This window comes from Camarhynchus parvulus, unplaced genomic scaffold (assembly GCF_901933205.1).
Source record: "Camarhynchus parvulus unplaced genomic scaffold, STF_HiC, whole genome shotgun sequence".
NCBI lineage: Eukaryota > Metazoa > Chordata > Aves > Passeriformes > Thraupidae > Camarhynchus > Camarhynchus parvulus.
Window position 1 is genome coordinate 27,217 of NW_022148644.1, and position 12,782 is coordinate 39,998.

At 58.2% G+C, this 12,782-nt stretch overlaps 2 protein-coding genes across 2 annotated transcripts in view; both read right to left on the reverse strand.

Moving 5' to 3' along the window:
* Positions 1 to 27: 27 nt before the first annotated feature.
* On the reverse strand, positions 28 to 3,088 carry LOC115916997 (spectrin beta chain, non-erythrocytic 4-like). Its single transcript, XM_030970731.1, has 3 exons — positions 2,419 to 3,088; positions 1,198 to 1,240; positions 28 to 609 (listed from the first exon to the last, which is right to left on the reverse strand). The coding sequence occupies exons 1-3, from the start codon at positions 2,823 to 2,825 to the stop codon at positions 463 to 465; spliced, it is 597 nt and encodes a 198-aa protein (XP_030826591.1). The 5' UTR covers positions 2,826 to 3,088; the 3' UTR covers positions 28 to 462.
* A 1,465-nt stretch (positions 3,089 to 4,553) lies between these two features.
* Positions 4,554 to 12,782, reverse strand: part of SPTBN4 (spectrin beta, non-erythrocytic 4) — a 40,180-nt gene continuing 31,951 nt past the window's right edge. Inside the window, 8 exon segments of the mRNA XM_030970729.1 lie at positions 4,554 to 4,630; positions 4,715 to 5,092; positions 5,696 to 5,892; positions 7,287 to 7,371; positions 7,454 to 7,592; positions 9,287 to 9,909; positions 10,988 to 11,192; positions 11,281 to 11,411. Coding sequence (XP_030826589.1) covers positions 4,847 to 5,092; positions 5,696 to 5,892; positions 7,287 to 7,371; positions 7,454 to 7,592; positions 9,287 to 9,909; positions 10,988 to 11,192; positions 11,281 to 11,411 — 1,626 coding nt within the window. The 3' untranslated portion in view covers positions 4,554 to 4,630; positions 4,715 to 4,846.

Below are 12,782 nucleotides of genomic sequence, written 5' to 3' on the forward strand. Positions count from 1 at the left end.
AGGACTCCCCAAAACCCCCCAGGCCAGTTTTGGGGTGCAACGGGTGCTTTATTACATTTGTACAATGGCGGCGCTGGGGCCCCCCCGGCTTTCTATGGCTTGTGCTGGGGGAAAGGGGGGGCCGGGACACCAAAATTTGGGTTTTGGCGGAGCCAGGACCCCAAAATTGAGGTTTTGGGCGGGCCAGGACTCCAAACTCGGATTTTGGGGGGACCAGGACCCCAAAATTAAGGTTTTGGGGGTGGCCAGGACCCTAAAACCAAGGTTCATTAGGGGCTGGGACCCCCAAATTAGAGTTTGGGGACACCTGGACCCCAAAATCGGGGCTTGGGGCCCCAAACCCAGGGCTCATGGTGGAGGAGGTGGGACCCCAACATTTGGGATTTTTGGGGGGGGGGGCTGGGACCCCAAAATTTGTGATTTTTGGGGGTCCAGGACCCCAAAGTGGGGGTTCGGGGGGTTTCATTTCCGCCGGGGCCGGTCGGGGTCGCGCCGGGGGAGCCCCTCGTCGGTGGAGGAGGTGGTGAGGAGACCCTGCTGCCAGCGGGCCAGCTCGGCATGCTCCTGAGCGCTGGCGGCCAGCGCCCGCAGCCAGCCCTGCATGTCCTCCTGGAGGGCAGAAACGGGGTCAGGGAGCCCGAAAATGGGGTCGGGGACACCGAAAATGGGGTCAGGGAGCCCAAAAATGGGGTCGGGGAGCCCGAAAATGGGGTTAGGGACACCAAAAATGGGGTTTGGGACAGCAAAAATGGGGTTAGGGACACCAAAAAATGGTGTGAGGGACAATGAAAATGGGGTTTGGGACACCAAAAATGGGGATAGGGACACCAAAGATGGGGTTTGGGACAGCAAAATGGGGTTTGGGACACCAAAGATGGGGTCAGACACCCTAAAAATGGCATCAGGGATAACGAAACAGGGTTAGGGAAACCAAAGATGGGGTCAGGGACACTAAAATGGCGTCTAGGACATTAAAATGGGGTCAGGGACACCAAAATGGGGTCAAGGACACCAAAATGGGGTTAAGGGCCCCGAAAATGCGGTTGGGGACCCATCAAAACCAACAAGAGATCAGAACCACAAAAATCACCATGCGACCCCCAAAACCACCATCAGACACCCCAAAACCCCCATGAGACCCTCCAAAAGCACAGTCAGATCCCCCCAAAACCCTACAAAGAACCCCCAAAGCCGCACCTCGTCCTTGGCCTGCAGCAGGAACTCGCTCCCATCGCCGGTCCTACAAGACAGGGACATTGTCACCGTGTCCCCCTGGACTTCGGGGTGTCAGAGCCACCAAAGTCAACAGGAGACCCCGAAAATGGTGTCAGACGCCCCAAAAGTGCCAGCGGATACCCAAAAGTGCCATCAGAACCACCCAAATCAACAGGAGGCCCCAAAATGACACCAGAAACCCCAAAAGTGACACCAGAAACCCCAAAAGTGACATCAGAGAACTCAAAAGTGACATCAGAGACCCCAAAAGTGCCATCAGGGGCCACCAAAATCAAAAGGAGACCCCAAAAGTGCCACCAGAAACCCCAAAGGTGCCATCAGAGACCCCAAAAGTGCCATCAGGGGCCACCAAGATCAAAAGGAGACCCCAAAAGTGACACCAGAAACCCCAAAAGTGACATCAGGGCAACCAAAATCAACAGGAGACCCCAAAAGTGACACCAGAGACCTCAAAAGTGACATCAGAGACCCCAAAAGTGACATCAGAAACCCTAAAAATGCCATCAGAAACCCCAAAAGTTCCATCAGGGGCCAGCAAAATCAAAAGGAGACCCCAAAAGTGACACCAGAAACCCCAGAGGTGACATCAGAGACCCCAAAAGTGACATCAGAGCCCCCAAAAGTGACATCAGGGCAACCAAAATCAACAGGAGACCCCAAAATTACATCAGAGACCCCAAAAGTGACACCAGAAACCCCAAAAGTGCCATCAGGGCAACCAAAATCAACAGGAGACCCCAAAAGTGACATCAGAAACCCCAAAGGTGCCATCAGAGACCCCAGAGGTGACATCAGAAACCCTAAAAATGCCATCAGAGACCCCAAAAGTGACACCAGAACCACCCAAATCAACAGGAGGCCCCAAAAGTGACACCAGAGACCTCAAAAGTGACATCAGAGACCCCAAAGGTGCCATCAGAGACCCCAGAGGTGACATCAGAAACCCCACAAGTGCCATCAGAGACCCCAAAAGTGACACCAGAAACCCCAAAGGTGCCATCAGAGACCCCAGAGGTGCCATCAGAGACCCCAAAAGTGACATCAGAGACCCCAAAAGTGACACCAGAAACCCCAAAGGTGCCATCAGAGACCCCAAAGGTGCCATCAGAGACCCCAGAGGTGACATCAGAGACCCCAAAAGTGCCGTCACGCAGCCCAAAACCGACCAAGCCCAGGACTTACTTGAGCTTGAAGACGTTCTTCTTCTTCTTGTAGTCGTTGGCCACCTCGCTGGTGGCGCGGTGCAGGCTCAGCAGGGGCTCCCCGCCGTGCGTGGCCCCGGACGCGGGGCCCTTGGCGTCCTTGTAGAAGCCCAGGTCACCCTTGGCCAGGACGCAGTAGAGGTTCACCCAGGACCTGCTCGCAGTGGGACGTGGGGTGACCACCAGGGTTTGGGGAAAAACGAGTTTTGGTGGAACCCCAAATTGTGGTGGATGAAGGTTCCTGTCTTTGGTGAACTCGCAAATTTTGGTCAATCCCCTTCGCTGGGGAGCCCCACCTCGTGGTGGAAGCCCAAATTCTGGTGGGTCCTCTCCACTGATGGACACCAAACCCTTGGAGAAACCCCAGCCCTTGGTGGACCCCATCATTGATGGACCCCCAACCCTTGGTGGACCCCATCATTGATGGACCCCCAAACCAGTGGTGAACTCCCAAATTTTGGTCAATCCCCTTCGCTGGGGAGCCCCAACTCGTGGTGGAACCCCAAATTCTGGTGGGCCCACAAATTTTGATGGATTGGTTGATGAACGTTCCCGTCTTTGGTGAACTCCCAAATTCTGGTGGGCCCTCTCCATTGATGGACACCAAACCCTTGGAGAACCCCCAACCCTTGGAGAACCCCTTCCATTGATGAACCCCAACCCTTGGAGAACCCCAACCCTTAGAGAACCCCCAGCTCTTGATGAACCCCAACCCTTGGAGAACCCCAACCCTTGGAGAACCCCTTGGAGAACCCCAAACTCTTGGTGACCCCCAACCCTTGGAGCACCCCCACCTGGGGACCCCAACCCTTGGCAAACCCCCACTCTGGCCCCCTCTGAGCCTGTTGGGCCTCGCTCTTGCCCGCCCGGCCCCCAGCTCGTGCCCCTGGCCTCCTCTGGCCCCGGGCCTTCGTCCTTGTGGGCCACCTGGGCGCCCCCTGGCGGCCCCCCATTGGAACCCCCCTTGGTGCCCCAACCCTTGGCGCCCCTTCCTTGATGAACCCCAACCCTTGGAGAACCCCCAGCTCTTGATGAACCCCAACCCTTGGAGAACCCCAATCCTTGGCGAACCCCTTTCATTGATGAACCCCAACCCTTGGAGAACCCCCAGCTCTTGATGAACCCCAACCCTTGGAGAACCCCAACCTTGGGAACCCCTTTCTTGGCCCCCCCTTGGGCCCCACTTGGGACCCCCGGCCCCAACCCGGGAGAACCCCCAACCCTTGGCGAGTCCCTTCCATTGGACCAACCCTTGGAGAACCCCAACCCTTGGCGAACCCCTTTCATTGATGAACCCCAACCCTTGGAGAACCTCCAACTCTTGATGAACCCCAACCCTGGAAGCCCTTCCATTGGGACCCCAGCAGAGGACAGTGAGGGACAGCACCCAGGAAACGAATTGGACACCAACCGTGGACATGGAAGTGACCTGGGACGCTTGCCGGGCGGGTGCTGAGGGACAATGAGGGGACATCAAGGGGGACATGGAAGGGACGCTCCAGGGCGACGTTGAGGGGACAATGAGGGGACACTGGGGGATCTCTGAGGAGATCTCCATTAGGACATGGAGGGGACACTGAGGGGACGTCGAGGGATCTCCAGTGGGGCATTGAGGGGACAGCAGGGGACAATGAGGGGACATCTCGAGGGAGGGGCTCCAGGGGACAGCAGGGGACAATGAGGGGACACTCAGGGAGCTCCAGGGGACAGCAGGGGACAATGAGGGGACACTCAAGGAGCTCCAGGGGACAGCAGGGGACAATGAGGGGACAATGAGGGGACACTCAGGGAGCTCCAGGGACAGCAGGGGACAGTGAGGGGACACGTGGGATCTCCAAGGGACACTCTGGGATGTCCAGTGGGACACTGAGGGGACATTGAGGGGACACTGGGCGATCTCCAAGAGGACACTAAGGGGCACTGGGAGATCTCCAGTGGACATGGAGGGGACACTGTGGGGACATCCAGCGGGACATGAAGGGGACACTGAGGGATCTCCAGGGGGACATGAAGGGAACACCAAGGGGAATCCAAAGGGACACAAAGAGGAATCCTTGGGGCCACCAAAGGGTCACCAAGGGGCCACCAAAGCGTCACCAAGGCGCCACCAAGGACTCACCGAAGCCGGCACGGGGCCACCCGCCTCCTTCTCCTGCAGCTGCTCCACGATGTCGGCCAGGGTGGCTTTGCTGCTGGAGGACATTTGGAGACCAGGGTGGCATCACCTCAGCCCCGTCCCCTCCCCGGTGATGTCCCCGCGGCGTCCCCTCGCTCACCCGCCGCCCTTCCCGTCGTGCCGCGGCGGCTCCGGCTCGCTGGACTCCTGCCGCTCCAGCCGGCGCCTCGGCGCTCCGGCGCCGCTCGGCCGCACCTCGCCGGGCTCCTCGGCCTTGGCGGCTGCCGGCGCCTCAGTGGCCGCGGTGACGGCGGTGACGGCAGCCGGGGTGGCTTTCGGCGGGCGCTCCGTCGGTGGCCGGCGGCTGGACGCGGTCCAGCTTGGGCTGGAGGCGCTCCGGCCGCAGCTCGTGCCGGACGTAGGCGACGCGCGGCTCCGGCCGGCGAGGGTCGGCACCGCCCGGGGGATCGCCCAGGAATTTGCGGGTCAGGAGCGGCGTCGGCGGCTGCTTGTTCTGCTCGGCCTTGAGCTTCTCGATCTGCACGGCGGGGTGGGGTGGGGTGGGGGTGATGGAGATGGAGATGGAGATTATGGAGATGGGATGGAGGTGGAAATGATGGAAGTTGAGATGAGGATGGAGATGGAGATGATGGAGATGGAGATGATGGAGATGGAGATGGGGATGGGGATGGGGATGGAGATGAGATGGAGATGATGGAGATGGGATGGAGATGACGTGGAGTTGAGATGGAGATGAGATGGAGATTATGGAGATGGGATGGAGGTGGAAATGATGGAAATGGAGATGAGGATGGAGATGGAGATGATGGAGATGGAGATGGGGATGAGATGGAGATGGAGATATGACAGAGATGGGATGCAGATGGAGATAGAAATTATGTCAGTGGAGATGATGGAGGTGAGATGGGAACAGGGACGGAGTTGGGGACGGGACAGGTATGAAGATGAAGATGGAGATGGAGATGAAGAGGACAAAGCCAGGCGATGGAAACAGTGACAGAGATGGGAACAAGATGAAGATCAAGGTCAAATGAGGAGATGGCTCTGCTGAGCCCACAGCTGCCCCCACCCCGAGCAGGGCCCAGCCCCGGGGATGTCCCCATCCCAGTGGTGGCCGTACCGTGGTGAGGCGCCGCAGGGAGCTGAACCTCTCCTCCCAGGCGGCCGCCGCCTTCCGGAAGGCCTCGTGCCGCCGGATCAGCTGCTCCACCTCGTCCACGCTGCTGCCCAGCTCCTGGCTCTTCAGCAGCGGCTCCTGGGCCGTCAGCCACGCGTCGGCCACCACGGCCTCCTGCGCGAACTGGTGCACCTCGCGCACTGCCGGCACAGCCGGGGCCGCCCGTCACCGCCGCGGGGTCACCCACCATCAGGTGGCCCTCATCATTTGGTGTCACTCATAGGCTGGTGTTCCCCGTAATTTCGTGTTCCTCATAACTTGGTGTTCCCCATAATTCTGTGTTCCTCATAACTTGGTGTTCCCCATAATTTCATGTTCCTCATAATTTGGTGATCCCCGTAATTTGGTGTTCTTCATAATTTGGTGTTACCCGTAATTTCATGTTCCTCATAACTTGGTGTTGCCCATAATTCTGTGTTCCTCATAATTTGGTGATCCCCGTAATTTGATGTTCCTCATAATCTGGTGTTCCCCATAATTTGGTGTTCTTCATAATTTGGTGTTCCCCGTAATTTGGTGCTCCCCGTAATTTGGTGATCCCCATAATTTTATGTTCTTCGTAATTTGGTGTTCCCCATAATTTCATGTTCCTCATAATTTGGTGTTCCCCATAATTTGGTGTTCTTCATAATTTGGTGTTACCCGTAATTTCATGTTCCTCATAATTTGATGTTCACCATAATTCTGTGTTCTTCATAATTTGGTGATCCCCGTAATTTGATGTTCCTCATAATCTGGTGTTCCCCATAATTTGGTGTTCTTCATAATTTGGTGTTCCTCATAATTTGGTGTTCCCCATAATTTGGTGTTCTTCATAATTTGATGTTCCTCATAATTTGGTGTTCCCCATAATTTGGTGTTCTTCATAATTTGGTGTTCCTCATAATTTGGTGTTCCCCATAATTTTATGTTCTTCGTAATTTGGTGTTCCCCATAATTTGGTGTTCCCTGTAATTTCATGTTCCTCATAACTTGGTGTTCCCCATAATTCTGTGTTCCTCATAATTTGGTGATCCCCGTAATTTGATGTTCCTCATAATCTGGTGTTCCCCATAATTTCGTGTTCTTCATAATTTGGTGTTCCCCATAATTTAATTTGGTGTTCCCTGTAATTTCGTGCTTCTCTTAATTTGATGTTCCCCATGATTTGGTGTTCCCCATAATTTGGTGTTCCACGTAATTTCGTGTTCTTCATAATTTGGTGTTCCTCGTAATTATATGTTCTTCGTAATTTGGAGCTCCCCATAATTTGGTGTTCCCCATAATTTCATGTCCCCCATAACCTGGTGTCCCCCATAAATTGATTCCCACGACCCAATGTCCACCCCAAGACCTGATGTCCCCCCAACACCCAGTGTCTACCCAACACCCGATGACCCCCCAAAACTTGGTGACCCCCGTAAACTGGTGTCCTCCACAACCCAATGTCCACCCCAAGACCTGGTGTCCCCCCAACACTCAACATCCCCCAAAGACCTCCTGATGTCCCCCCGACACCCGATGACCCCCTGGTGTCCCCGGGGGTGGCACTCACTCTGCTGCAGCCACTCCCAGTGCTTGTCCCACTTCTCCGTCATCTCCTTCTTCTTCGCCAGGAGCTTCTCCATGTGGGATTTGATCTGCAGGGAGAGGAGACATGGGTCGGGACACCCCAGAAGTTCCACCACGCCCCCTCCCCACATTGTCCACCCCCCCGGGCACCTCGTCGGCCGCGGGGCTCTTGCTGAGGATGAGGGTCTTGCCCAGCTCCAGGCAGGTGGCCACGTTCTTGGCCCGCGCCTCCATCTCGGTCTTGAGGCTTTGGTGGTCGTTCATCAGCAGCTCCACCGAGGACACGTCCCTGGGGCGGGGCAGGGACAAGGGTGGGGATGGAGGGAGGTCCTTGGTGGCTGGGAGGGGACGTTGGCATGGGGAGGGGTGTGGGGTCCTCCTGATGGGCCAGGACGTGGTCCTTGGGTCCATGGTGGGCCAGGACTTGATCCTCAGATGGACCAGGACATGGGACCTTGGGATGGACCAGGACGTGGTCCTTGGATCCATGATGGAACAGGACATGGATCCTCAGATGGACCAGGACATGGGACCTTGGGATGGACCAGGACGTTGGGTCCATGATAACCCCAGTGATGGAACAGGACATGGATCCTCAGATGGACCAGGACATGGGACCTTGGGATGGACCAGGACGTGGTCCTTGGGTCCATGATGGAACAGGACCCAGATCTTCAGATGGACCAAGACATGAGACCTTGGGATGGACCAGGACGTGGTCCTTGGATCCATGATGGAACAGGACCCAGATCTTCAGATGGACCAGGACATGGGACCTTGGGACGGACCAGAATGCTGTCCTTGGATCCATGGTGGGCCAGGACCCAGATCCTTGGGTCTATGATGGAACAGGACCCAGATCTTCAGATGGACCAGGACGTGGTCCTTGGATCCATGATGGACCAGGACATGGATCCTCAGATGGACCAGGACATGGGACCTTGGGATGGACCAGAATGTGGTCCTTGGGTCCATGATGAAACAGGACCCAGATCCTCGTGTGGACCAGGATGTGGTCCTTGGCTCATGGAACAGGACATGGACCCTCAGATGGACCAGGGCGTGGGATGGTTGCACCATGAGAGACCAGGACATATCTTTGGGTCCATGATGAGACAGGACCCAGATCTTCAGATGGACCAGGACATGGGACCTTGGGATGGACCAGGACATGGGACCTTGGGTCCATGGTGGGACAGGACCCAGATCTTCAGATGGACCAGGACGTGGTCCTTGGTTCCATGGTGGGACAGGACATGGACCTTCAGATAGACCAGGTCATGGTCCTTGGTTCCATGCTGGAACAGGACCCACATCCTCAGATGGACCGGGACGTGTTCCTTGGGTCATGGAAGAAGACATGGACCCTCAGATGGACCAGGACATGGCATGGTGGCACCATGAGAGACCAGGACACGTTCCTTGGGTCCGTGATGGAACATGGACCCTCAGATGGACCAGGACATGGCATGGTGGCACCATGAGAGACCAGGACACGTTCCTCGGGTCATGGAAGAAGACATGAACCCTCAGATGGACCAGGACATGGCATGGTGGCACCATGAGAGACCAGGAACGCGTTTCCGGTCATGGAAGAAGACATGCCCAGGGACCAGGACATGGCATGGTGGCACCATGAGAGACCAGGACACGTTCCTTGGGTCCGTGATGGAACATGGACCCTCAGATGGACCAGGACATGGCATGGTGGCACCATGAGAGACCAGGACACGTTCCTTGGGTCCGTGATGGAACATGGACCCTCAGATGGACCAGGACATGGCATGGTGGCACCATGAGAGACCAGGACACGTTTGGGTCCGTGATGGAACATGAACCCGAGATGGCCCCGGACATGGCATGGTGGCACCATGAGAGACCAGGACACGTTCCTTGGGTCCGTGATGGAACATGGACCCTCAGATGGATGGAGACACGCAACCTCGCGAAGGACCATCCCTTGCCCCTTGCCCACGCCCCCACCTGGGCTTCTCGCCGGCGCCCATCTGGTGGAGCACGCCGTCCATCCAGGCCAGCAGGTCCCTGGCGGTGCCCACGAAGCGGATCTTGTCGGCCACGCTGGCCACGTGCAGCCGGCACTCCTCGCACGCCGCCAGCAGCTCCTTCCACGCCCGCAGCACCTCCTGCTCGCGCCCGGCGATGGCCTCGGCGTTATCGCCGGCGTAGAGCGTCCTCAGCTGCGCCGCGCCCTCCTGCAGCTGCCGCACCTGCGTCACCAGCACCTCCACGTCGTGCTCGAAGGCGCCCAGGGCCCTCTGCAAGGCGCCGGCCGAGCTCCTGCCCTCGCGCGCCGCCAGCTCGGGCAGCCGCTGCCGCTTCTCCTCGATCTGCCCCAGGACCTCCTTGCAGTCGTTGAAGAACTTGTGCAGCTCGTGGGACGCCGCCAGCATCTGGGCGCGGGTCTCCATCAGCTCCAGGAGGTCGGCCCAGGCCTCGTTGACGCCGTCCTTCCACTCGGCGATGGTGGCGGCGTCCGTGTGGCCGTAGTCGATGAGCTCGTCCACCATCTGGTTGACGGCGGCGATGCGCTCCTGGCCCACGCTGCCCGTCTCGCTGGCGAACTCCAGGAACTTCTCCTGCAGCAGCTGAGGTGGCCCGCGATGGGTGTGGGGCAGGGATCAGGCGTGGGCAGGGCTTGGGACCACCAGGATGGGGTGGAGATGGGGGTGAGACCCCCCCAGCCAGGGGATGGAGGGGATGGCCAGGGCCACCAGGGCAGGGTGCCACCACCAGGATGGTGCCAGGACCACCAGGATGGTGCCAGGAGCACCAGCCAGGGGATGGAGGAGATGGCCGGGGCCACCAGGGCAGGGTGCCACCACCAGGATGGTGCCAGGACCACCAGGATGGTGCCAGGAGCACCAGGATGGTGCCAGGAGCCCCAGCCAGGGGACAGGGGTGATGCCCGGGACCATCAGAAAGGTGCCAGGACCACCAGGATGGGGCAGGGATGGTGGCAGGACCTCCAGCCAGGGGATGGGGGTGATGCCCGGGACCACCAGGAAGGTGTTAGGACCACCACCCAAGAGATGGAGGGGATGGCCAGGACCACCAGGATGGTGCCAGGACCACCGGGATGGGGCAGGGATGGTGCCAGGACCCCCACCCAGAGGACAGAGGTGATGCCCGGGACCACCAGGAAGGTGCCAGGACCACCAGGATGGGGCAGGGATGGTGGCAGGACCCTCAGCCAGAGGACAGAGGGGGTGGCCAGGACCAGGATGGTGCCAGGACCACCAGGATGGTGACAGGACCCCCAGCCAGGGGCAGAGGGGATGGCCAGGACCACCTGGATGGTGCCAGGACCACCAGGATGGCGCCAGGACCACCAGGAAGGTGCCAGGACCACCTGGATGACGGCAGGACCACCTGGATGGTGCCAGGACCACCTGGATGGTGCCAGGACCACCAGGATGGTGCCAGGACCAGGAAGGTCTCAGGACCACCAGGAAGGTGCCAGGACCACCAGGATGGTGCCAAGACCACCAGGAATCTGCCGGGACCCCTGTCAGAGCTCAGCAGAGGCCCCCAGAACCCTCACGACAGCAGCACGAGCCAGAACCTCCCCCGCAACCCCCACCAGCTTCTCCATCCCCTTCAACCACAGCACCAAAGCCACCCCACCCCACCGCTGACCACGTCCACCACGCCGTCCATCCTCACCGTGACGTGCTCGAAGTCCTGCCCCAGCTCGGGCGAGCCGGCCACCACCTCCTTCTCGGCGATCCAGTGCTCCAGCTCGTCCACCTCGCGGTTGAGCTGGTAGAGCCAGTACTGCTGCTCCAGCTTGACCTTGCGCTCCTCCACCAGGTCCTTCAGAGACACGTACAGCCGGTCAACCTGCGACTGCCGCCTGCTGACCTGTTCGCTGGGCAAGGACACCACGGCGCCGTCAGCCCCGGTGGGTGCCCGGGGGGTGCCCGGGGGGCCGGGGGGTGCCTGGGGGGTGGGCGGACCTCTGGGGGTGGCCGAGCTCCAGGAGGGCGCGGCACTGGCGGGAGAGCTGGGCGATGGTCTCCTCGTAGTTCTCGATGGTTTGCTCGGTGAGGAGGTGCTTCTTGAGGAGTTGGAGGGTGCTCTGCTCATCCTGGGTGGCGTGGCGTGGGGTGGGGTGGGGTGGGGGGGCGTGAGGGTTGGCAGCAGCGACTGGTGTGACCCAACTCAACCAGTGCGACCAACTCAACGGGCCAAGCCAACAAAGCCGACCCAACCCAAGCAAGGCACTCAGCCCAACCCAATCCAACCAACCCAACCCAACCCAATCCAACCAACCCAACCCAACCCAATCCAACAAAGCCGACCCAACCCAAGCAAGGCACTCAACCCAACCCAACCCAATCCAACCAACCCAACCCAAGCCAACAAAGCCAACCCAACCCAAGCAAGGCACTCAACCCAACCCAATCCAACCAACCCAACCCAACCCAAGCAAGGCACTCAGCCCAACCCAACCCAACCCAAGCCAACAAAGCCAACCCAACCCAAGCAAGGCACTCAACACAACCCAATCCAACCAACTCAATGGGCCAAGCCAACAAAGCCAACCCAACCCAATCCAACCAACCCAACCCAAGCCAACAAAGCCAGCTAAATCCAACTCAACCAACCAACCCAACCCAACAAACCCAGCTAAATCCAACTCAACCAACCAACCCAACAAACCCAGCTAAAATCAACTCAACCAACCCAGCCCAACCCAACAAACCCAGCTAAATCCAACTCAACCAACCAACCCAAACCAACAAACCCAGCTAAAATCAACTCAATCAACCCAATTCAACCAGTGCAGTCAACCAAGTCAAGCAACGCAACTGAACCCAATCTAATCAACTGACTAAGGCGAAAAACCCAACCACCCCAACCCAACCTCACCCAACCCAACCAACCAACCCAACCAGGGCAACAAAGCCAACCACCCAACCCAACAAATCCAGCTAAACCAGACTCAACCAACCAACCCAACCACCCAACCCAACAAATCCAGCTAAACCCAACCGCAACCAACCAACCAACCAACCCAACCAACCCAACCAACCCACCCAACCCAACAAAGCCAGCTAAACCAGACCCAACCAACCAATCCAACCACACAACCCAACAAATCCAGCTAAACCCAACCCAACCAACCAACCCAACCAACCAACCCAACAAAGCCAGCTAAACCAGACCCAACCAACCAACCCAACCACCCAACCTAACAAACCCTACTAAACCCAACTCAACCAACCAACCCAACCACCCAACCCAACAAAGCCAGCTAAACCAGACCCAACCAACCAACCCAACCACCCAACCCAACCAATCCAGCCAAACCAGACCCAACCCAACCACCCAACCTAACAAACCCTACTAAACCCAACTCAACCAACCAAGCCAACCCAACCGCCCAACTCAACCAAGCCAGCTAAACCCAACTCAACCAATCAAGCCAACCCCAGCACCCAACCAACCCACTCAA

Bases quoted from the DNA above. Each gene is read 5' to 3' on its own strand.
- LOC115916997 (XM_030970731.1), bottom strand. From the start codon at position 2,825: ATGATGGGGTCCACCAAGGGCTGGGGTTTCTCCAAGGGTTTGGTGTCC. The intron at 1,241-2,418 runs GTAAGTCCTGGG...CCTGTCTTGTAG, and splicing joins AAGAACGTCTTCAAGCTCAA to GACCGGCGATGGGAGCGAGT. The intron at 610-1,197 runs GTGCGGCTTTGG...TCTGCCCTCCAG, and splicing joins TGCTGCAGGCCAAGGACGAG to GAGGACATGCAGGGCTGGCT.